This window comes from Schistocerca cancellata, chromosome 2 (assembly GCF_023864275.1).
Source record: "Schistocerca cancellata isolate TAMUIC-IGC-003103 chromosome 2, iqSchCanc2.1, whole genome shotgun sequence".
NCBI classification, from domain to species: Eukaryota; Metazoa; Arthropoda; class Insecta; order Orthoptera; family Acrididae; genus Schistocerca; species Schistocerca cancellata.
The window spans coordinates 866,393,044-866,417,870 of NC_064627.1; the positions used below are offsets into that span (position 1 = coordinate 866,393,044).

General features: G+C 44.3%; 1 protein-coding gene across 1 annotated transcript in view; it reads right to left on the reverse strand.

Annotated features, from left to right (window-relative positions):
* The window catches only part of LOC126159435 (voltage-dependent T-type calcium channel subunit alpha-1G-like), a 633,155-nt gene that overhangs the window by 189,983 nt on the left and 418,345 nt on the right, over positions 1-24,827 (reverse strand). Inside the window, exons 18-20 of the mRNA XM_049916549.1 lie at positions 22,534-22,697; positions 13,237-13,433; positions 4,328-4,498 (exon numbers count right to left, since the gene is read on the reverse strand). Of these exons, the coding sequence (XP_049772506.1) occupies positions 4,328-4,498; positions 13,237-13,433; positions 22,534-22,697 (532 nt within the window). The remainder of the gene's footprint in view (positions 1-4,327; positions 4,499-13,236; positions 13,434-22,533; positions 22,698-24,827) is intronic.

Genomic DNA, 24,827 nt, shown 5'->3' on the forward strand with positions numbered 1-24,827 from the left:
TCCACCACTAAGGATTGGAACAAACAAGAGAGTCTTAGAAAATCTGCTATTTTAACCGATACTCCAATAAAGCAGACCTTAGCAGAAGAGCAAAGCAAGAAAAGGAAAGTGAACATCAACAATGAGAAACTGAAAAAAATAAAGGAAAAGGTAAAGCAACACAAGGAAATGGAAGAGGCTTAGGGAAGGGGAAGTCTGTTAAAAGACAGACTGTACGAACGAGTTGTGAGAGGTCTGAGAGTGAAGACGACAGTTTAGAGTATTATTGTCTAGTGTTCAGTGACATTTACTGTAATTCATGTTCTAGGGAAGAATGGCTTCAGTATCAAGAATGTAAGAACTGGGCCCATTCCAGATGTGGGCAGAATCAAGACTTATTAACCTACCTATGCCCGAACTGTGATTGTGGTATATCTTCTGATGATTAATTAATTGTAAGTATATATGTTTTCTGCCTACGACGGCAATATGATAGACATTTTCAGCGAAAGACAAAGCCAATATGATAGAAGACTGAATTATCAAGGCTGAGTAGTTACCTTCCCTGACTCCAGCCATATTTTTCCTCCAACCGTAACACCGAGAAGCTGATTCCACTGAAAGTTGTAGTCATAATATTTAAATTTAAATTGTATCATAGCGTCTCGTGTTCCATAAGTTTTATCAAACAAACTGAAGTGCCGTCGGCTGGCCGCATGAACTGAAACGACGGTACATTACTAACGAATGATCCAAGATATGACATAGAGTTACGGCCCTTGTCATTATGGAGATGCCACGACTTAGTAAACTATTTTTGTGATGTTGCCTTAGTGGTCTGCTGGTAAAGCTCGTGACTATAGAACCGAGAGGACGCAGGATCAAAATGGTTCAAATGGCTCTGAGCACTATGGGACTTAACTTCTAAGGTCATCAGCCCCCTAGAACTTAGAACTACTTAAACCTAACTAACCTAAGAACATCACACACATCCATGCCCGAGGCAGGATTCGAACCTGCGACCGTAGCGGTCGCGCGGTTCCAGACTGTAGCGCCTTTAACCGCTTGGCCACCCCGGCCGGCGTCGCAGGATCGAATCTCGTCCGAACCACGGAAATTTGTCAGTCTACCTTTAACCTAGCCTTCACGTCTCAATGATGTGGATTCACCAGGAACAACAAGTGGTTCGGGTTCTACATTAAAATGGAGGTCCCCCTTCCCTAACAGGATACAGCCGGCCACTGTGGCCGTGCAGTTCTAGGCGCTTCAGTCCGGGACCGCGCTGCTGCTGCAGTCGCAGATTCGAATTCTGCATCAGGCATGGATGTGTGTGATGCTGTTTGGTTAGTTAGATTTAAGTAGTTCTAAGTCTAGGGGACTGATGACCTCAGATGTCATAGAGTCTATGTGATTGCCGTAAGCTTAGTGACAACAGTGCATCCTAGTTATACAATATAGCACTGAAGATGGTCACTCAGTGACAGAAAATCGATTTTGCGATAGTAAAAAATATACGACCAATGCTGTCTCTTTTTTCAAGTATACCTGTTATCTGGTCGTAGTGCACAAGACAACATGGAGTCGCCAATCAATTCTGTCAGAGTGCTGCTTGGCCTCTGTAATAAAAAAATCTGAGTGAAAAGATCAACAACGAACTTGAACGGATGTCATGTGACGTCCGCAACGACCAAATACAACGGACAACAACGAACAAAATGGATAAAAAAGATGGCTGCTATGTAAGCAGGAGATCCCGGGTTCGAGTCCCGGTCGGGGCACACATTTTCAACTGTCCCCGTTGACTTATATCAACGCCTGTATGCAGCTAAGGGTGCTCATTTCATTGTAATTTCATTATTGTCTTTGATTAAAAGTGTCATTTCTGTTCGTCTCAAAGCGTATTTATTTCAGTTACCTTATGTTTTGTACTGTAGCAGTTCTTTTATAAGTGGTCTAGGTTTCGTCGAGCTTTTTTACGTGGCAGTGTTTCATCTTACGGAAGTTATTTTCGTCCTTGAGTACTAGCGTGTTATGCTGCTTGTAGCTAAGAACCATAGCGCCATGAATACCGTACAAAATAAAAATTTGGTTCATCACACATAATTACACTTTCAAGTGTCCTAGGGTTTCATAAGTGCGTTCTTTCGCAGAAGGAAGATACAATATTGCTTATTTGTTCGCACTGTGTTGTTTAGGTGCAAATAGCCACGGAAATCCTCACCATCTACATCTACGTAATTACTCTGCTATTCACAATAAAGTGCCTGGCAGAGGGTTCAATGAACCACCTTCAAGCTGTCTCTCTACCGTTCCACTCTTTTTTTCTGTGCGAGCCCTGATTTCTCTTATTTTATCGTGGTGATCGTTTCTCCCTATGTAAGTGGGTGCCAACAGAATGTTTTCGCAATCGAAGGAGAAAACTGGTGATTGAAATTTCATGAGAAGATCCTGTCGCAACGAAAAACGCCTTTGTTTTAATGATTGCCATTCCAATTGACGTATCATGTCTGTGACACTATCTCCCCTATTTCGCAATAATACAAAATGAGCTGCCCTTCTTTGAACTTTTTCGATATCATACGTTAGTCCCACCTGACACGGATCCCACACAGCACAGCAAATACGCCAGATAGGGCGGACAACCGTGATGTAAGCAGTTTCTTTAGTAGACCTGTTGCAACTTCTAAGTGTTCTGCCAATGATTCGCTGTCTTTCGTTTGCTCTACCCACAACATTATCTATGTGATCGTCCCAATTTAGATTATTCGTAATTGTAATCCCTAAGTATTTAGTTGAATTTACAGCCTTCGGATTTGTGTGAGTTATCGCGTTATCGAAATTAACTGATTTATTTTAGTACTCATGTGAATAACTTCACATTTTTCCTTATTTTTGGGTCAATTGCCACTTTTCGCACCATACAGGTATCTTATCTAAACCATTTTCTAAGTAGTTTTGATCATCTGATGACTTTACTAGGCGGTAAATGACAGCATCATCTGCAAACAATCTAAGACGGCTACTCAGATTGTCCTCTATGTCGTTAATAGAGATCAGGAACAATAGAGGGCCTAAACACTTCCTTGGCTTCCAATGGCTCTGAGCACTATGAGGCTTAACTTCTGAGGTCATCATTCCCCTAGAACTTAGAACTACTTAAACCTAACTAACCTAAGAACATCACACACATCCATGCCTGAGGCAGGATTCGATCCTGCGACAGTAGCGGTCGGGCGGTTCCAGACTGTAGCGCCTAGAACCGCTCGGCCACCCCGGCCGGATACTTCCTTGGGGAACGTCGGATATTACTTATATTTTACTCGATGACTTTCCGTTTATTACTACGAACTGTGAACTTTCTGACAGGAAATCACGAATCCAGTCGCACAACTGAGGCGATACTCCGTAGGCACGCAGTTTGGTTCGAAGACGCTTCTGTGGAACCGTGTCGAAAGCCTTCTGGAACCCTAAAAATATGGAATCATTTTGACATCCCCTGTCGATAGCACTTATTACTTCATGAGTATAAAGAGCTAGTTGTGTTTCACATGAATGATATTTTCTGAAACCGTGCTGACTATGTGTCAATAAAAGAACATATATGCCTATTTGCGTGCTATCATTTGCAAAAAACCTCGTTTTGATATCTTGAACCGTTTATGAAATACGGAGATTGTTGTGGGCACATGGTTCCCGATTTGCAGGGATGGAAGTGGACGTGTCTCCTGGGGCCGTCTGTCTGATACAAAAACCAATACCTGGAGAATGAAATGAGATATCATTCTGCTCTCAATTTTAAATAAAATTTATATATATTGTCTATATTTTGTATACTGAAATGTTCGAGCTGTTATCTAACCTAACCAAAGATTAGACAATGCATTTTTTACCTCTGCAGACTGCAGTATTTCAGTTCGTTTGATGTAGCGCAGTAACTACTACGTGCAACGAATAGAAATTCAGTCCTATACCGAGCGAAGATGTTAGACTGTAAGCTGTGGAAAAATCAATGTTTTTCAGTTATTAGTTTTCTTAAAATCGGATGATAAGTGTTTCATAGCGGCCGGAATGCAGCGCAGGTATTAGCATTTGGCGATCAGTACAACCAAAAGAAACCTGTACTCAGCACGGAATGCAGGGAGCACGTCTGTAGCAGTGAGAGGGTTAAGCAACATTGTTTTAATGGCCTCTAGACCTTCCAAGAAACAAATTACGTAATGCTGAAACGGGCAATGATGTGTCAAAACCCCATACAGGAACACCGTTCAAAACACGTGTGCATATGAACACGGACGCGCGGTGAGCAGTGAATCAACTGGTAAGCAAGCAAGGTGAGTTGTGTACTCACGTGGGGCTGGCCAGGTGGTTATGATTGTTGAGGCCATTGTTGAGGACGGGCGGTGAGGCATCGGCGTCTGCTTCGGCGGACGCGTCGTCGGCGTCTGAGGAACGTCGCGAAGCCCTCCTGCGCAGCGACGGCCGGGACAGCTTCCAGGGGCAGCCGCGGCTCCCACTGGTGCTGCAGGACAAGCAGCAAACTGTTAGGTCACGCTGGCGTGGCGACTGTTCGTGAGCGAGCTCGCCGTGGATTCGTTTCGGACTCCCAGGAACGAGCACTCTACACTGAGGTGTCAAAAGTCTTGGGATAGCGATAAGCACATGTACAGCTGGCGGTAGTGTCGCGTACACAAGGCATAAAAGGGTAGTGTATTGGCGGAGCTGTCCTACATCCCACCCGCTCTCCATCTCTCCACACTCCATATCCTTGGCCAAAGTGGCTTCAGCCAACTGCCCCTCCCTGATGATGCCTTCATCCCCTCCATCTACCCTTCCTACCAACTCTGATTCTCCCCTTTCTCCCCCTGTGTTTTTCCCCCAGGGCACCCTCCCTCCCTCCTTTCCCCAGGGCTTCCCCTACCCCCCTACCTTCTTCCTTCCGCCCCCCTTCTCCTCTGCCACTGGCATCTACACCCTCTCCCTCTACCTCCTACCCACACCTTTTCCCTTTGGCAGGTCCCCGGCTTTGTGCGTGAACAGTGAATCTTCGTGCGCCGGAGATCGCAGCCAGTATAATATATAATGTCGTGTGAAGAGGGCCTCCCGTCGGGTAGACCGCTCGCCTGGTGCAAGTCTTTCGATTTGACGCCACATCGGCGACTTGCGCGTCGATGGAGAATGAAATGATGATAATTAGGACAACACAACACCTAGTCCCTGAGCGGAGAAAATCTCCGGCCCAGCTGGGAATCGAACCTGGGCCCTTAGGATTGACAGTCTGCCGCGCTGACCACTCAGCTACCGGGGGCGGACGTCGTTGCCACTGTTTGTGTGTGTCTTCGTGTTAGTGCTGTAGTGTCTCTCCGTTTGTGCTCCACCGTTCAGGTGTGTAATTTCTGTCTTCTCTGTTTGTGTACAAGTGCTGAACGTTTTTTATTCGGACAATGCTCCTGTGAACGGCTACATGTATTTTAATATGTCTGACCACCTGTTTTTTATGCACCATGTTTTTTTTGTCTCTCAATATGCTGTAGGTGTTATCTGTGACAGAAGAGTGGCATAGATAGGCCGCTGCCGGCCTACCTTTCCTGTAAAGATGTTAAAATAACAATAAAGAAAAAAAAAAGCGGAGCGGTCATTTGTACTCAGATGACTCATGTGAAAAGGTTTTCACTGTGATTATGGCCGCACGACGGGAATTAACAGACTTTCAACGAGGAATGTTAGTTACAGCTAGACGCATAGGGCATTCCATTTCGGAAATCATTAAGGTATTTAATATTCCGAGATTCACACTGTCAAGAGTGTGTCGAGAATACCAAGTTTCAGGCATTACCTCTCACCACAGATAACGCTGTGGCAGATGGCCTTCACTTAACGACCGCGAGCAGCATCGTTTGCGTAAAGTTGTCAGTGGTAATAGACATGCAACACTACGTAAAATAACCGCAGAAATCAATCTGGGACCCACAACGAAAGTATCCGTTATGGCAGTGTGGCAAAATTTGGGGTTAATGTGTTATGGCAGCCGGCCGGAGTGACCGAGAGGTTCTAGGCGCTTCAAAAAATGGTTCTAATGGCACTGAGCACTATGGGGCTCAACTTCTGAGGTCATCAGTCCCCTAGAACTTAGAACTACTTAAGCCTAACTAACCTAAAGACATCACACACACACATGCCCGAGGCAGGATTCGAACCTGCGACCGTAGCGGTCGGGCGGTTCCAGACTGTAGCGCCTAGAACCGCTCGGCCACCCCGGCCGGCTAGGCGCTTCAGTCCTGAACCGTGCTGCTGCTATGGTCGCAGGTTTGAATCCTGCCTCGGGCATGGATGTGTGTGATGTCCTTAGGTTAGTTAGGTTTATGTAGTTCTAAGTCTAGGAGAATTATGACCTCAGATTATAAGTCTCATAGTGCTTAGAACCATTTGAACCATTTTGTGTTATGGCAGCAGACGACCGACAAAAGTTCCTTTGTTAACACCGCAACGTTGCCTGCAGTGCCTCTCCTGGGCTCGTGAGCATATCAGTTGGACCCTAGGCGACTGGAAAACCGTGGCCTGGTCAGTTGAGTCCCGATTTCAGTTGGTAAGGGCTGATTGCAGGATTCGAGTGTGGCGCAGACCGCAACAAGGCACTGTGCTAGCTGGTGGTGGGTCCATAATGATGTGGGCCGTGTTTACATGGAACGGATTGAGTCCCCTGGACAACTGAGCCAATCTTTGACTATAAATGACTGTGTTCATCTATTTGGAGAACATTTGCAGCTATTCATGGACATCATGTTCCCAAACAACGATGGAATATTTGTGGCTAGCAGTGCGTCGTGTCATTGGGCCACAAGTGCTCGCGGTTGGTTTGAAGAACATTCTGGATAACTGGAGCAAACGATTTGGCGACCGAGATCGCCTGATTTAATCTCAACGAACATTTATGGGACATAATGGAGATGTCAGTTCGTACAGAAAATGCTGCAGCAGCAACACTTTCGCAGTTTTGGAAGGTTATAGAGGCAGCACGGCTCAATATACCCGCAGGGGACTTCCTGACTCCATGCCTTGTCGGATTCCTGCACTAAGCTGGGCAAAAGAAGGTCTGTTATTAGAAGGTATCTCACAGCTTCTGTCACCTCAGTGTATGAATTTCGTTTCTACAAAAATTAATGTACACTCATGCTCATAAATCAAGGACAATTGCAGAATGTGGTCCCACATAACGTGGCACTACACAAAACTGGCGCTAATAGAATAGGCACATAGCAAACACACACGACACAGATCTGTAAGTCCACGGTATTGGTGATAAGTTGAGAAAACTGTCCCGAAAAACATGTGCTACATGTGCGCATGTACACCGACATCAATATGGGATATGATCACCATGCACACGTACACAGGCCGCACAACGGGTTGGCATACTCTGGATCAGGTGGTCGAGCAGCTCCCATTCTTGCACGAGTGCCTGTTGGAGCTCCTGAACTATCCTAGGGGTTTGAAGACGTGCAGCGATACGTCGACCGAGAGCATCCCAGACGTGCTCGATGGGATTTAGGTCTGGAGAACAGGTAGCCCACTCCATTCGCCTGATATCTTCTGCTTCAAGGTACTCCTCCATGATGGCAGCTCGGTGGGGCCGTACGTTATCATCCATCAGGAGGAAGGTGGGCTCCACTGCACCACTTAAAAGGCGGATATGCTAGTGCAAAATGACATCCCGATGCATGTGACGCGTTACAGTTCCTCTGCCAGGCATGCAGGGGAGTACGTGCACCAATCATTATCCCACCCCACACCATCAAACCACGACCTCCATACAGGTCCCTTTCAAGGACATTAAGAAGTTGGTATCTGGTTCCTGGTTCACACCAGATGAAAACCCGGCGAGAATCACTGTTCAGACTATGCCTGACATAACCTGGGGCCACTGTTCCAATGACCATGTACCGTGTTCTTGACACCAAGCTTTACGGGCTCTCCTGTGACAAGGGGTCAGTGGAATGCACCTTGCAGGTCTCTGGGCGAATAAACCATGTCTGGTCAGTCGTCTGTAGACTGTGTGTCTGGAGACAACTGTTCCAGTGGCTGCGGTAAGGTCCCGAGCAAGGCTACCTGCAGTACTCCGTGGCCATCTGCGGGAACTGATGGTGAGATATCAGTCGTATTGTGGTGTTGTGCCTATGGACGTCCCGTACTGTTGCGCCTGAACACGTTTCCTGTCTGCTGGAATCGTTGCCATAATCTTGAGATCACACTTTGTGGCACATGGAGGGCCATGCTACGACCTACTGTGTTTGATCAGCCTCCAGTCGCCCTAGTATTCCAACCCTCACAACGTCATCAATGTGTGTTCTTTGAGCCATTTTCAACACACAGTCACCATCAGTACGTCTGAAAACGTCTGCAAACTTACTCGCTGGACCGTACTCTGACATGCACCAACACACCTCTGCATATGTAGACTGCTGCCAGCGCCACCGTGCGACGACCGCAGGTCAAATGCACCGCATGGTCATACCCCAAGGTGATTTAAACCCGCAAACCGCCCACCAGAGCGTTGTTTCACCATGTACCAGCATAATCCTTAATTTATGAGCATGAGTGTAATGTGCGCAGACGCAGACTGAAGGACGTTCAATAAGTAATACAACACATTTTTTACTCGGTTAATTTCGGTTAGAAATGCGAATTTATTGTGGGGCATTGTGGAATATTCCCTCTTCAGCTCCTTTAGTTTCACGAAGTTCCCATAGGTGGCGGCGCTATACGTAGCCTTCAAAGAGTCGTCTGTAGCAGATGTGCGTCCCAAGCAGAGAGCTGTCATTGGGTTTCTTCTGCAGGAAAACCAGAGCACTGCAGATACTCCTAGGCGCTTGCAGAATGCTACGAAGACCTGACAGTGAACAGAAGCACGGTGAGTCTTTGGGCGAGGCGTCTATCATTATCGCAACTAGGTCGCGCAAATCTGTCCAGTCTCCCTCGTGTTGCCCGGCCGCACACAGATGTGACTCCTGCAATGTTGGAACGTGTTTGTCGCCACAAAAAATGCTAACGGACTTCTTGTCCGTGACAACGAAAGACCTCACACGAGTCTGACCACCCGAAGAGAGCTCACAAAACTTCATTGGACTGTTCTTCCTCATCCACACTACAGCCCGGATCTCTCACCTTCCGACATCCATCTGCTTGCCGCAATGAACGATGCAGTGGATGTCGAGAAAGCTATCGATGCAGGAAAAAGTTGTCTCCGACATCGACCAGTAGAGTGGAACCATGTGGGCATACACGCCCTCTCAGTAAGGTGGCGTGACGTCATCGCATTGAACCGAAATTATGTTGAAAACTAGGGTTTTGTAGCTAAAGGAATGGGGAATAATATAGTGAATCGAAAGACTGAATAAAACCAACCTGCTTTCAGAAAAAAATGTGTTGCATTACAGTACTTTTGAACGCCCTTCGTAGTTACCTTTGGTCTCGATAAAAAGGTCTGTACATTAAACATGGACAGAAAACCCTGAGACTTTGGTAAAAAGATCTTCCTGAAACAATCAGCATTAATTTTTAAAAAGTGAAATTGTGCCAATGCGTTATAAGTTGCGTCCTGTGCCCTCATTAAAAAAAAAAGGCACAATCACATTGGTCGGTATAATGTAATTGTCATACGGAATGTATTAGAAACTTGGGTAAAACGAAGGAGTGAAGAAGAATGAATGCTCAATACTTACCTAATGATATTGATGTACTAAATGTTAGTGAGGAAACATGTTGTTGTTGTTGTTGTGGTCTTCAGTCCAGAGACTGGTTTGATGCAGCTCTCCATGCTACTCTATCCTGTGCAAGCTTCTTCATCTCCCAGTACCTACTGCAACCTACATCCTTCTGAATCTGTTTAGTGTATTCATCTCTTGGTCTCCCTCTACGATTTTTACCCTCCACGCTGCCATCCAATACTAAACTGGTGATCACTTGATGCCTCAGAACATGTCCTACCAACCGATCCCTTCTTCTTGTCAAGTTGTGCCACAATCTTCTCCCGAATCCTATTCAATACCTCCTCATTAGTTATATGATCTACCCACCTAATCTTCAGCATTCTTCTGTAGCACCACATTTCGAAAGCTTCTATTCTCTTCTTGTCCAAACTAGTTATCGTCCATGTTTCACTTCCATACATGGCTACGCTCCATACAAATACTTTCAGAAACCACTTCGTGACACTTAAATCTATACTCGATTTTAACAAATTTCTCTTCTTCGGAAACGCTTTCTTTGCCATTGCCATGTATTGAAATAAATCTGCTGAGAGTAAGAACTATTTCAGGGTAGGTGAACGCTTCTTGTAATTATAATGATATTTCGTCTTGTGACGTATCGATTAGAAATAATAACACTATCAGTGTACCTTGTAAAATTTTAAATATAATTTTTAATTAGTAACATTGTCGATATCAGTGCTTCCCAACCTTTCTAAGACCATTACCGCTAAGTACAATCAGATATTAGCCAGTAGCCCCCCCCTCCCCACGCCCAGCCCTTTCCCCCATGCTCCGTCCTCCTTCCCCTATAATTAGTTAAACTTTAGAATGAAAAAGAATTTTCTGTGAACACGCTTATTTTTAAAGTTACGAAAATAAAAGATATTTATTTCTTGAGGTGTTTTATAGAACAAGGAACCAATGATTCAGAAAGACTACTGGTACTACTTATAACTAGTAACATTTTGTTACAGAGTGGTGAAGCAGCTCTCAATGCATCGCAAGTGGCATCTACAGCTCCTTCTCAGAACATAAAGCTAACATGCTTCATTTGCACCAACCCTATCCCTAGCGACACTTAATTCACCCACACACTGCTTCCTAATTTAAAATAAGTCAAATTAAAATGCGTACACTAGAATTACTGTTTGTAAATCACTTGCCTGCTGGACTCCTTACTTCTGAGCTGACAGAAATGGGAAGATTTCGGGTTGCCAATGCTTTGTGTCTGACCACAGCCGCTAATGATAATAACTGTACAGGCCCTACTACAATGTAGTAACCATTACGTAGGTACTGTTGTATTATGCTGTCAATAAGTTCGCTTATCCGTTGCGAAGTGAATAATGACGCAATTTCTGGTCCACTGTGAGAACTACCAACAACTTGGAAAAAAGTGTTTTCATAAGACATTTTTATGTCCCAGTTTTACTATATTGGATGCATAGTACACAGTAGAAAGTATGTGTGTAGCTTATATGAGGAAAAGGAAAATGATATTCAGACATTCGTTTCTACCCTCCACGACACTGTGTCACGCGTAGAGTTGTAAAACTTACGTAGGTTACCGTAGACTATCATATCTACGGCGGTTTTCCTAGCAGCCCTGGTCACTTCATATCGTAACCGCGTTACGTGTACACTAGGTGTGTTGCATACCGGTCGGATGTGGTCTCATTCCATCGCCTTGTTTGCGTATGTGATCTGTGTCTTACCAGATTCCTCCAGAAACCGGCAGCGGTGAACCGTCTAGAAACTGGGTGTGGGTATGTAAAGGGAAGCGTAACCTACAGAATACTTTTGTTCTATATAAGTATCCTCCTGTCTGTTACTTAAAAATAAAACGTATTTATAGCAAAATTGAAACACTCAGTGTTCAGCTCAGGTTTTATTTGAGAACCGAGGTATTAGTAGTAAAAAATAAAATTTAAAATATAGCGCTGGAGAACAAATAAAAAAAATCGTAAAACAGGGACATATCAAACATCGCGTCAATAGTTCGTCGAGCCTATAAAATGGTTCAAATGGCTCTGAGCACTATGCGACTTAACTTCTGAGGTCATCAGTCGCCTAGATCTTAGATCTAATTAAACCTAACTAACCTAAGGACATCACACACATCCATGCCCGAGGCAGGATTCGAACCTGCGACCGTAGCGGTCGCTCGGTTCCAGACTAGCACCTAGAACCGCACGGCCACTCCGGCCGGCGTCGAGCCTATATAAAATGCGTTTAGTTGTTTATAAAATACTTTCGCTCTTATCAGTAATAACACGAAACTATTGCCTTTGATCATGACGAAGAAAGTTCTATCGAGTATAAAATTACAACAGTAATAATATACTTGTTTTTCTTTTATGTTTGTGCATGAAAACCGAACTTGCAGCGAAAGTAGTTGCTCTGGTTACCTAAAAGCTCAGAAGTTACGGGACCGAAAACATTTTATTACTTAAAAATGTAATTTATGTTTTGTAGGGACATAAAATACACTATGGACTAACACTGAACGATGTGCGGTTCTAATTAAGTGTGAAACAAACAAACAAAAACAACCAGAAGTCCTCAGCTCCCAGTTTCTCTCTCGCATATTCATTTGTGTTTCTTCCCGTACCAACGCTACCAGTGCCACCGATAATCCTACGATTTACTGCTTCATGTATGCACTTTGACAAAACTACCGAACCGTCGTTTTGGTAGAGCGCAACTCAAGTCACGCGTTAATGCTACTTTTTGAGAAAAATGTAATTATTGGTAACTTCTGCAGTCAGTATTACACTCGTACGAGATAGTAATAATAGTAATGATCTTCTGAAAATAATATAGTTTCGTTTCAGAAGCACAACCGAGCCCTTTTGTTTTACCTTTGAGAACATTTCTTTTTACCTCTCAGGGTTAATTATCCCCAGATTGGGAACTACTGATGTAGGCAGAATAGAAACTAAAGAAAAATATGAAGATGATTTTAATCGAAGACTATCAAACTTGAGAAATTAACGGAAAGATATTCGGTATCTGTGTTCCCAACTGTGAAAGAAGCACTAGAGTGAAATGCATATACATTCGGAATGAATGTAAGTAATAGTTCACAGAGAATTAAGACGAGAAAGTATTAAATAGGTGATGCAAAGCGTAAATTTTAGGAAGTAAAGTTGCCGAATTTGGAAGGAAAGCAGTATAAAAACGGTAACGAATAAGAAATGAAAGTGCACAGCGTACAGAAATCAATGGTGGAAAGAAACCGAGGAAAGATTTTCTTTTGATGAAATGTGGTGACATCGAATCTAGGACTTCACATCATATCCAAACGCTGTTTGATATAGCTACACCAATACGAAATTTGCATTCATGTTATTACGAATCCACCAAACGAAGACGATTAGCGTGCTAATCGAGACAGGCCATGAGAATAACAATAATGACAGTGATTACGAATATGCAGTGTGGTGCTCTTAAGCAGAATTCTTAGCTTATCGCGACATTTAATCTTCCTGGAGTTTACTCTTTCGCTCACCTGGAAGCCGTTGATTCCCGCCGGGAGCTGACAATGGCCACCAAGCTGACGCGCCGGCCCTGATGCAGCTGGTGGCCGTTGTTGTTGTGGTTGTTGCCGTGGTTGTTGTAGCTGCTGCCGCCGGGACCGCTGGCGCCGTTGCCGCTGAATTTGGTGTTGGGTGGCTTCAGCAGGCCAGGCACACTTTGCTCGGATGTCTGCCAACAAAGTAAACACGTCAGTGTTGAGTAGTGGTCACTCCAAGTTGAACCGCGCTTGCCCTGAGAGGAGAGAGAGAGAGAGAGAGAGAGAGAGAGAGAGAGAGATAGAGATAGAGATAGACAGAGAGTGAGAGAGAGAGAGAGAGAGAGAGAGAGAGAGAAGAGTGTGCGTGAGAGAGAAAGAGAGGACGATAGACAGACGAGAGGGAGGGTAAGTATCTGAGTCTACCTCGAGTTGAGTAAATTACACAAGTGGCAAATTTTTTAAGAAATAGAAAGATACCTGCAATAATTGCTTATCCGAGTAAATTTGGCGCAGACAGGAATACTAACTTACTGTAAGATTTTCAGTTACTGCGGTTCTCAAAACTGTCCAATAATTCCTTCTGGAGTGGCTGAGTTCTTTCGCTTTGGAAAAGCCGATACTACTTCGAGTATTGGTCCCGCACACGATTTTGTTCTGTCATATAAGTCAACATCAGTAAATGTTATTTTATTTTGTGAGAGCCTTAGATCTGAAATAAAAAAGGGATAAATAGATCTTCTGTAATGGGAGCACCTGCACATATCTGTGTTGCAACTAAAACTTATGCAATCAATTGATGTAAAACTGTTTGTAGTGAGATTAAACAGTGGCTCCGTTCTTGGTTTTCTTAAGTGCATAACTTGTTGTACAAGCATAAAACGACCCACAATTCAATCAATCACAAAACACAACGTGACATTATAAATTAATTTAAATCTAATTCTCTCATATATTTTCTCAAAATGGAATTACGCACCTTCTATTTTCCATCTCTCTTTTGTGTTTTGCTAATATCTCTTTGTTTCTGTCTTGTTTTATACATTACATCTCTCGCTTTATTTTTCCTCAATAGTATTGCAGTCGATTTGTCTAAAAAACCGTTAAACAAATATTTGAAATGTGCGTTCTGTATTTCAGGAGGGTTCCACAGCTACACATGATTAGTAGAAGGTAAAGCTGTTATAAACATTTGATCAACTTTAAGCTAATGTAGGATTTCAGTTGTGTGAATGTTGCACATAAATCGAAAATGAACATCAGAAACTGATTAACAGTATGCAGATGTTTATTAAAGGGAGAAAGACGAACGAATTGAGTTTTGGTCCACTATTTATTTCTTACAACCGATTTTCAAGTCATTGCACCTTTACCAGGTAGCTACTGACTAACATTCACCGAAGAAACTAGTGTGCAAGGTACAAAACCTTGGAAACGAAAGTTTTTACTAACATACAGACTCACTGGTCATGACATTAGTCAGAATATGTCAAATCGAGTAATCATCACTCGTCTTATGTATGAAATATATTACGATAATTAGAGCATTTTCTAATAATAGTGGATGAATTACAATTTAAATTATGACCAACGTAATGGAGACTAATTTAAGTACAAACATTAAATGAGTTGGCTTTGGGTTTTTGCACACTAGTGTTTTTTGGGACACTAGTCTGTTATGACCTGATGATGATCTAATAAGCTGAAAACTAGTCTGCAATAAATAGATATTAGCGGAACAAAACAATCTGATTTCTCTTCACCTTTAAATACGAAATAGTTCTACCACGAACTGGAAACAGAATTCATTAAAACGTTTATTATTAAATTATTTGAGTAAAATGCAATTAAATAACTCCCAGTACTCACTTTTCATAGAAAACATTCATGGGTGCAATATAGATTTCAATTCTCGTTGGAGTATCATGCTTAATTATTTTCGATTTTTCTATTATGGTAGCAATGTCTATAATGGGACTGTTGGATTGAGTGAGTGTGTCATCTCACCGCTAGAATTCGGAGGAGCTCCTCAAAGAAGTTGCCTAGTCGTTTAATTATAATGACAACTCATTTTACTAAGAGGCTTGTCCACGTAAGCCGGTGGAATAAAAAATGGCTAATCAGTTGTTATCTAACACAACATACTACTCATTTCAGAGAAGAGGTATCAATGGAATCCAAACTAGCTTTGGGTTTGCCATGTAGAGTCGGTGAAAGCACTGACGACGAGAAGGATAAAGGATATTCTGACGTGTTCATCCAAAAGGCTGACGGAAAGTCGTCGAAAAGGGGTGAAAGTTGGAGTTTAACGGATGGTTGTGGAATTATGAAATATGTAGAAATTCTTGATGTGATGGTTCAAGACTGACTTCTGTTTCATTGTCATCACGCTAGTTTTGCATGCATCGCAAAAACATTCGGACACATCTGTTGTTCATCCCAGAAGAAACCAAAATTTAGATGTGCCAACTAACTATGGTAATTGAATTTGTATAACGAAGCGATGCATGTGATCACATGCATAGTTGACTGGCAAGGAAAACAATAGACATTTTGGGTTAAAACGACGAATGACAGTGTAAATTTTGTATGAATTTGCTTAGTAAACTTCAAGAAAAGTCTTTCAGGACAAGAACTGTTCGTGAGCCCCCTACGTAACTCCTCCAAAGAGGCTGTGCAGATGGAATTAAGCAAATAATAGTTCGTACGAAGGCGTACAAGCAGTCATTCTTCCCAGGCTGCATCCTTAAATGGAAGGAGAAGAATTGTTAATAAATAAAGTGTCCTTAGCCACGAAATTCACTGGGTTTCGCAGGGTGCAGATGTAGCTGTTGGTGGAGTTGAATCATTAACAAAATACAAAACTGTTAAGCTTTTCGTGGCCACTTGTTGACAAACTGCCCATTGTCTTCTGTCTCGGGTTCTTCGGCCGACGTTCATCTGATGATTTTACTGGCGTTTCGCTAGCACGAGTGGCTGGCATTGTCAAAGCTTCACCCTCCATTTCTGTATTATGTATCTGGCGCGCCAACGTCCGAGGGCTTCTCCGCTGTCATTTCCGGTACGGTTTTCTGTTGCTACCTGCGACGGCCGTTCGCTGCAGCACGGGAAGCCACGATCCTTTTACCTTAAGGCTTTCTTCGTTCTTGTTGAAGCTATTCCCGTGTTTTTGTATTTCTATATCTTCTCTGAACAAGCGGGTGTAATAGTGCTTCTCTAGAACCAGAACTTCCGTGTCGGCGAATTTTATTACGTGGTCGGTCTCACTCAGTGCGTGCTCTGCCACGGCCGATTTCTCCACCTGCCCAAACCTGCAAGTCACTTATATTCTTTGATCCTGGTATTGATTGATGGTCCAGTTATTCCGACATAAACTTTTCCTCATGTGCATGGTATGCGGTACATTCCCGACATTGCAGGTGAGTCCCTTTTCTCCTCTGCCATGTGTCGCAGTTTAACACCATCGCTTGTGACCAGCACATATAGAAAGGGTAGTTTTTTGTCCTTTTATACTTACATAGTAAATTTTCCATGGGACACACCGTGTATCGAAAACCGACACACACATACCTATACCTGCACAAACTATCAAACCACCCGCCGAGCCAGAAAAGAGGCATGATTAATACGCTCATAACGCGAGCAGGTCGAATACTTGTGCCGCAGCACCTCAGACGCGAAATGCAACACCTGGAAAGTGTTCTGAGGAGCAATGGGTACTACACAAATTATATTAGAAGTATAACAGAGCGAAGCACTTGGCGAAGTAACAAAGCAAAAAAAGAAATTTCGGGTACGGCCTTTTGCCATACATTCCCAGAGTGACGGGCAGAATAAGCCGTATATTGCACAAACACGGCGTAAAGGCGATTTTCAAACCGACAAGGAAGATCAAAGAATGTCTTAGATCGGCAGAGGAGATACGGACCCACCTGCAATGTTGGGAATATACCACGTACCATGCACATGCAGAAAAGTTTATGTCGGAATAACTGGACCATCAATCAACACCAGGATCAAAGAACATAAGCGACATTGCAGCTTGGGGCAGATGGAGAAATCGACCGTGGCGGAGCACGCACTGCCGGCCCGTGTGGCCGTGCGGTTCTAGGCGCTTCATTCTGGAACCGCACGACCGCTACGGTCGCAGGTTCGAATCCTGCCTCGGGCATGGATGTGTGTGATGTCCTTAGGTTAGTTAGGTTTAAGTAGTTCTAAGTCCTAGGGGACTGATGGCCTCAGATGTTTAGTCCCATAGTGCTCAGAGCCATTTGAACCAGTTGTTGAGCACGAACTGAATGAGACCGACCACGTAATAAAATTCGCCGACACGGAAGTTCTGGCAGTAGAGAAGCACTATCACACCCGCTTGTTCAGAGAAGCTATAGAAATAAAAGAAACACGGGAATAGCTTCAACAAGAACTAAGAAAGCCTTTAGGTAAACGGATCGAGGCTTCCCGTGCTGCAGCGAACGACCGTCGCAGAAAACCGTACCGGAAATGACCGCGGAGAAGCCCTCGGACGTTTGCGCGCCAGATACATAGAGTATATAGTCTGCGGCCGCGAGCTCGGCTCCAGTTCAGCAATGGAGGGTGAAGCTTTGACAATGCCAGCCACTCGTGCTGGCGAAACGTCAGTGAAATCATCAGACGAACGTCGCCCGAAGAACCCGAGACGGAAGCATATAGGCAGTTTGTCATGAAAATTACACAAAAAGAAAATAATCTAGAAAAATAATGCTCTTTTTCAACACACTGCTCTCCCTGCCCTATGAAGCACTTGAAGCATCGTTTGAAAAATGCTCGGAAGTAGTAGCCAACAATTCTTTTGGCGACCGTCGAGTTTGGCTAAAGTCTCTTCTTTCTGTAGCTTCATCTTCAAGAAAACGTTTGCATGTACAATTATGTTAAAGAAGATAAAGTAAATAAAGTTTGCGTGAAACAAAGCGTGTTGTACGTAGAGGATGTTTGAGGATATTCCACTGGAAATTTCACATGGTCTCATTTGTTTTGTTGGCACGGTAAATTTGGATCAGAGGAAGCATTTTCAGTTCGTCTTTCATGCTTGTATACAGTGAACAGTACAGTTGTCATTTCGGAACTCAATGATTGGATCGCTATGGCAGCAGAAGGTCTTTTCGCTGGCGATGGTTTTTAGATTATTGTTTTTACATACGTAAATCAACTGTAAAATAATATAAGTCCTCAAATTGTAATTTATGCTGCAACCGTTTATTGTAAATATACACTTACGTATCTAAACAGGATCAAAGGATGAATGAGTAAATAAACTGACGAGCTCTTTGTCTGAGACCAATGATGATGAATCACGAATTACTTCCTGCCAGGGGGCGTGAACAGCCGATAGCAATGTCTGTAAAACACCTGATACCGCTTCTTTCTTCTCAAATTTAGTCTTCAACACTTTTCATACGTGGCTCTATGGTAATCATTGTTGCTTGGCTTGCACAACGTGCATAATCGCTACGTGATCATCGATTGAAACTTTTGTCGTCTAACTATAAATAGCTTGGCATGACATACTCTGCTAACCGTAATTTCTTTATGAAAACTATGTGAGCCTACACATTTTTGCTGCAGTATTCGTACAAGTGTTGCTGTTCGAGGGCTTTACATTCATCCAGGGGAGCCTCCGCCTTGTCATTGCGCTTTAGAAATGTCTCGTGCTGAAAGTTGTCTGTTATCTCCGAACTAATGCCGCCTTCTTGTAGTACGCAGTAATTCTCGTTTTTCTAGCCTTCCCTTCAGTTAATTCATACTGTTGCTTTTCAGTCTCATCAGTATAGAAGTGTTAGTCTTATGATCAGCTGCAGTAACAGCAGAATCCTGCATCTTCTAATCAAAATCAATTGTGTTTTAGGACTATATTTTAAACAGATATATTATTCCGTTCATCAAATACATCGTAGATCGGAAAGTGTAAAATTACTTGTACTTCTGTGCACTTCATTACTCCCCCTTCTCCTCTGCAACCGTGCACTCGCCCTCTCCTGGTAGATGGGAAACAAGATATGCGTTCGTATTTTATGACGTAAAGTACAAAAGAGCCTGTGCATATTGTCATTTTTTTCCATTCTGTACTCGATGGGTTATAGTGAGCTGTTTAAGAATCTGCCAATTCAATTATTGAGCCTTAGCCCTATTCAACCAAATATCAGGAGGTCTGGTAGTGTTGTAGGGTGTTTCCCAACTGCGAATAAATGGGAGAGGATTACCTGTTCTGGCATTTGACATCCAATCGAGAGAAATCTTTTGAAATTAGGGAGTGGAACCATGGTGAATAAAACTGTACGTCGGCCCAAACGAAAATCAGAAGTAGGTGTATGTGTTCGCAATTGGGAATAAATCGGGGGCGGATTACAAATTACTGCACTTGTCTTACATCTACGAGAAACCTAGTGAAAACCTTGGTCGGGCCGGGGATCATCAGACAGTAAAGGCAATGTCTTGTTGATGTAGCGATCCTGTCTCTCGCCATCTGTACGATTTGGTTGTAGTTGCTGCAGTTCATTCCGTTGATGACACTTTGTAATATGCATGTGCAGAACCTGCCCCTTGATTTTTTTAGGTAATTTCTTCACAAGAAATCTGTTATGTTTAATTAATTTAGTTTTTCTTTCCTCTGTCATGTTAATCAATGTCTCAGTGGAAAGAAGAATTGGGAAATTTCATTAGTTCTACTCCAATGAAGTGATACTTCCATCTTACTTCTCATCATGGTGAAGGTTCGACCGCCATAGGTGGCGAACGTAAGCGAGGATCGAATGGCTGCCGATAAAAGCCGTCTATGGCTATCATGAGGGAGTCAGTGCAATCTATTGTCTTGGGTTAGGGAAACTGAACCAGAAGGCGGATGAATCTCACTGAGGATCAATGGCAAGGGCCTGGGGAAGGCAAGGAGACACCAGCGCATTCAGTCCTTAAGGATATCTCAAGCTCTGTAGCTAAAATAGACAGAAGGGAGGCCCAGGGGACTGAAGTTATAATTTATTTCGATCAGATAAAAGCAGGAAATTTCAATGAATGAATGAGAATTGGCTTCCAGAATAATACTGCCTGGTTTGTCACGAATAGACAGCTATGAAATGAGTATGTATTTGTGTGGAGTGACATACAAAGCACTAGTGCGAAAATTGGATACTTTCAGATACAGGTTGATTGAACATCTGATCTGCTAAATGCTCTACGTCCCCACCAGCCTGGCTCTGTATATGACAGTTAAAGTTTTCTGATCGAGTGGAAGATGTTTCCAGAAAAGCTGTTAAGCGTGAACTGGACAAGAACAAATGTACAGAACCAGTTCGTCCAACACGTCGGTTGCTCATTTTACGCTACTGGCCATTAAAATAGAAACAACAAGAAGAAATGCAGATGATAAAAGGGTATTCATTGGACAAATATATTATACTAGAACTGACATGTAATTATATTTTCACGCAATTTGGGTGCATAGATCCTGAGAAATCAGTACCCAGAACAACCACCTCTGGACGTAATAACGGCCTTGATACGCCTGGGCATTGAGTCAAACAAGAGCTTGGATGGCGTGTACAGGTACAGCTGCCCATGCAGCTTCAACACGATACCACAGTTCTTAAAGAGTAGTGACTGGCGTATTGTGACGAGCCAGTTGCTCGGCCACCATTGACCAGACGTTTTCAATTGATGAGAGATCTGGAGAATGTGCTGCCAAGGCAGCAGTCAAACATTTTCTCTATCGAGAAGGCCCGTACAGGACCGGCTACATGCGGTCGTGCATTATCCTGCTGAAATGTAGGGTTTCGCAGGGATCGAATGAAGGGTAGAGCAACGGGTCGTAACACATCTGAAACGTAACGTCCACTGTTCAAAGTGCCGTCAATGCGAACAAGATGTGACCGACACGTGTAACCAATGGCACCCCATACCACACGCCGGGTGATACGGTAGTATGGCGATGACGAATACACGCTTCCAATGTGCGTTCACCGCGATGTCGCCAAACACTGATGCGACCATCATGATGCTGTAAACAGAACCTGGTTTCATCCGAAAAAATGACGTTTTGCCATTCGTGCACCCAGTGTCGTTGAGTACACCATCGCAGGCGTTCCTGTGTGTGATGCAGCGTCAAGGATAACCGCAGCCATGGTCTCCGAGCTGATAGTCCATGCTGCTGCAAACGTCGTAGAACTGTTCGTGCAGATGGTTGTTGTGGTGTCACCGCCAGACACCACACTTGCTAGGTGGTAGCTTTTAAATCGGCCGCGGTCCGCTAGTATACGACGGATCCGCGTGTCGCCACTGTCAGTGATGGCAGACCGAGCGCCGCCACACGGCAGTTCTAGAGCGACGTCCTAGCCCTCGCCCCAGTTGTATAGCCGACTAAGTCAGAGATGGATCACTGACAACTACGCTCTCATTTGCCGAGACGATAGTTAGCATAGCCTTCAGCTACGTCATTTGCTACGCCCTTCAAGGCGCCATAGCATTTGATATTGAGATTATAGCATGTACTGTCAAGAGCGATGTTCACCAATTGTGGATTAAAGTTAAGTATTATAACAACTACGTACTTTATTTGCTACTATTAATTCCCTTAACTGTTCCAGACCTCACGCCAGTCAGCGTGTAATTAAACGCGTGCATTTCGGCCTCCTATAGCAACACAGTGTTGGCTCTTCTGCCAACACTTCAGTTGTTGTCTTGCAAACGTCCCTATCTGTTGACTGAGGGATCGAGACGTGGCTGCACGATCCGTTACAGCCATGCGGATAAGATGCCTGTCATCTCGACTGCTAGTGATACGAGGCCGTTGGGATCCAGCACGGAGTTCCGTATTACCCTCCTGAACCCACCGATTCCATATTCTGCTAACAGTCATTAGATCTCGACCAACGCGAGCAGCAATGTCGCGTTACGATAAACCGCAATCGCAATAGGCTAAATCCGATATTTATCAAAGTCGGAAACGTGATGGTACGCATTTCTCCTCCTTACACGAGGCACCACAAAAACGTTTCAACAGGCAAGGCCGGTCAACTGCTATTTGCGTATGAGAAATCGGTTGGAAACTTTCCTCATGTCAACACGTTGTAGGTGTCGCCACCGGCGCCAACCTTGTGTGAATTCTCTGAAAAGCTAATCATTTGCATATCACAGCATGTTTTTCCTGTCGGTTAAATTTCGCGACTGCAACGCGTCATCTTGGTGTAGCAATTTTAAAGGCCGGTAGTGTATTACCTGCTGCGTAGTTAAATCTGCTGCTTCAGAGAGAAAATAAGTGGTACTCACCAGAGAGCGATCGATGGACTCGAGCGACATGGAGGAGCCGTGCAGGGCGAGCACCGGCGCCAGACGGCAGTCGCGCATGCCCGGGTCCATCGTCGTGTTGGGCGAGTCCTGGGGCGTCGCCGCCGTGTGCGTGATGATGGGCGGCTGCGACAGCATCTTGCTCTCTGCAACAGGCCGCGGTCGGCGGTGCTCTGCAACATCTCTAGGATACATCAGCTGGACGCTCCCTTTCTGGTATCACTAACGTAATTCTTTACTCCCTTTGAGCCCCATTTTGCTTCGTCACTTGAGTTCCGTGTCACGTGTTTCGTCGGATAAACGTAATGTAATGCACGTTAAAACTGCAGCTCAGTTGATGGAATGAATAAGATTTTAGTATGAGACCAATGCAGCCACACTAGCCTAGGTCCGCCAGCATTTCTGGTTCTAGGAGCCTTAATATTTAATGGTATTACGATGTTGCAGTGCCTGTTTGTAAAGAAGAAAGATGCAAGGAACAGGCACTACCGCGACTACTCTCGCTATAAAATACGTGAAATGTACTCTCAGTTGCGAAATGCAGAACTATTACACTCATGCTCATAAATTAAGGATAATTCTGATACGTGGTGTAACAACGCTCTGGTGGGCCGTTAATCACGTCTGGGTATGACCATGCGGCGCATTTGACCTGCGCTTGTCCCACGGTGGTGCTGGCAGCAGTCCACATACTCAGAGGTCTGTTGGTGCATGTCAGAGTACGGTGCAACCAGTAAGTGTGCAGACGTTTTCAGACGTGCTAATTGTGACGGTGTGTTGAAAATGGTTCAAAGAACACATATTGATGACGTTATGAGGGGTAGAATACTAGAGCGACTGGAGGCTGGTCAAACACAGGATGTCGTAGCACGGGCTCTCCGTGCGCCACAAAGTGTGATCTCAAGATTATGGCAACGATTCCAGCAGACAGGAAACGTGTCCAGGCGCTACAGTACGGGACGTCAACAATATACAACACGACAAGAAGACAGATATGCCACCATCAGTGCCCGCAGACGGCTACGGAGTACTGCAGGTAGCCTTGCTCGGGACGTTACTGCAGCCACGCAACAGTTGTCTCCAGACACACAGTCTACAGACGACTGACCAGACATGGTTTATTCGCCCAGAGACCTGCAAGGTGCATTCCACTGACCCCTTGTCAGAGGAGAGCCCGTAAAGCTTGGTGTCAAGAACACGGTACATGGTCATTGGAACAGTGGCCCCAGGTTATGTTGACGGACGAGTCCAGGTATAGTCTGAACAGTGATTCTCGCCGGGTTTTCATCTGGTGTGAACCAGGAACCAGATACCAACTTCTTAATGTCCTTGAAAGGGACCTGTATGGAGGTCGTGGTTTGATGGTGTGGGGTGGGATAATGATTGGTGCACGTACACCTCTGCATGCCTGGCAGAGGAACTGTAACACGTCAGATGCATCGGGATGTCATTTTGCACTAGCATATCCGCCTTTTAAGTGGTGCAGTGGATCCCACCTTCCTCCTGATGGATGATAACGTACGGCCCCACCGAACTGCCATCGTGGAGGAGTACCTTGAAGCAGAAGATATCAGGCGAATGGAGTGGCCTGCTTGTTCTGCAGACCTAAGCCCCATCAAGTACGTCGAGGAAGCTCTCGGTCGACGTGTCGCTGCACGTCTTCAAACCCCTATGACACTTCAGGAACTCCGACAGGCACCGGTGCACGAATGGGAAGCTGCTCGATCACGTGATCCAGGGTATGCCAACTCGTTGTGCGGCCTGTATACGTGTGCATGGTGATCATATCCCTTGCTGACGTCGGGGAACATGCGCAGTAAGCAATGGCTTTTTGTAGCGCATATGTTTCGGGACGGTTTTCTCAACTTATCACCAATACCGTGGACTTACAGATCTATGCTATTAGCGCCAGTTTTGTGTAGTGCAACGTTGTGTGGCACCACATTCTGCAATTATCCTTAATTTATGAACATGACTGTAGTTCTATAAAGGAATGAAGACAATGAAAATTTATGCCAGACTAGGTCTCGAACCTGTATTTTCCGCTTTACGCGAGCGGTCGCCTTTATCTCTCGTCACAACCTGTACTCGTACATACACGATGTAGCTCCTGTACAGTGGAGCACGTTTGGTACTTCAATCAGGTAATGTGTGTACGAGTAGAGGTTGCGACGCAGGAACGATGGATGACATATGGAAGTTTGTGTCTAGCCGTGGGTCGTGCACGGATAGCCAAACGGTACAGGCGACAACACGCGTAAAGAGGGAAATTGGGG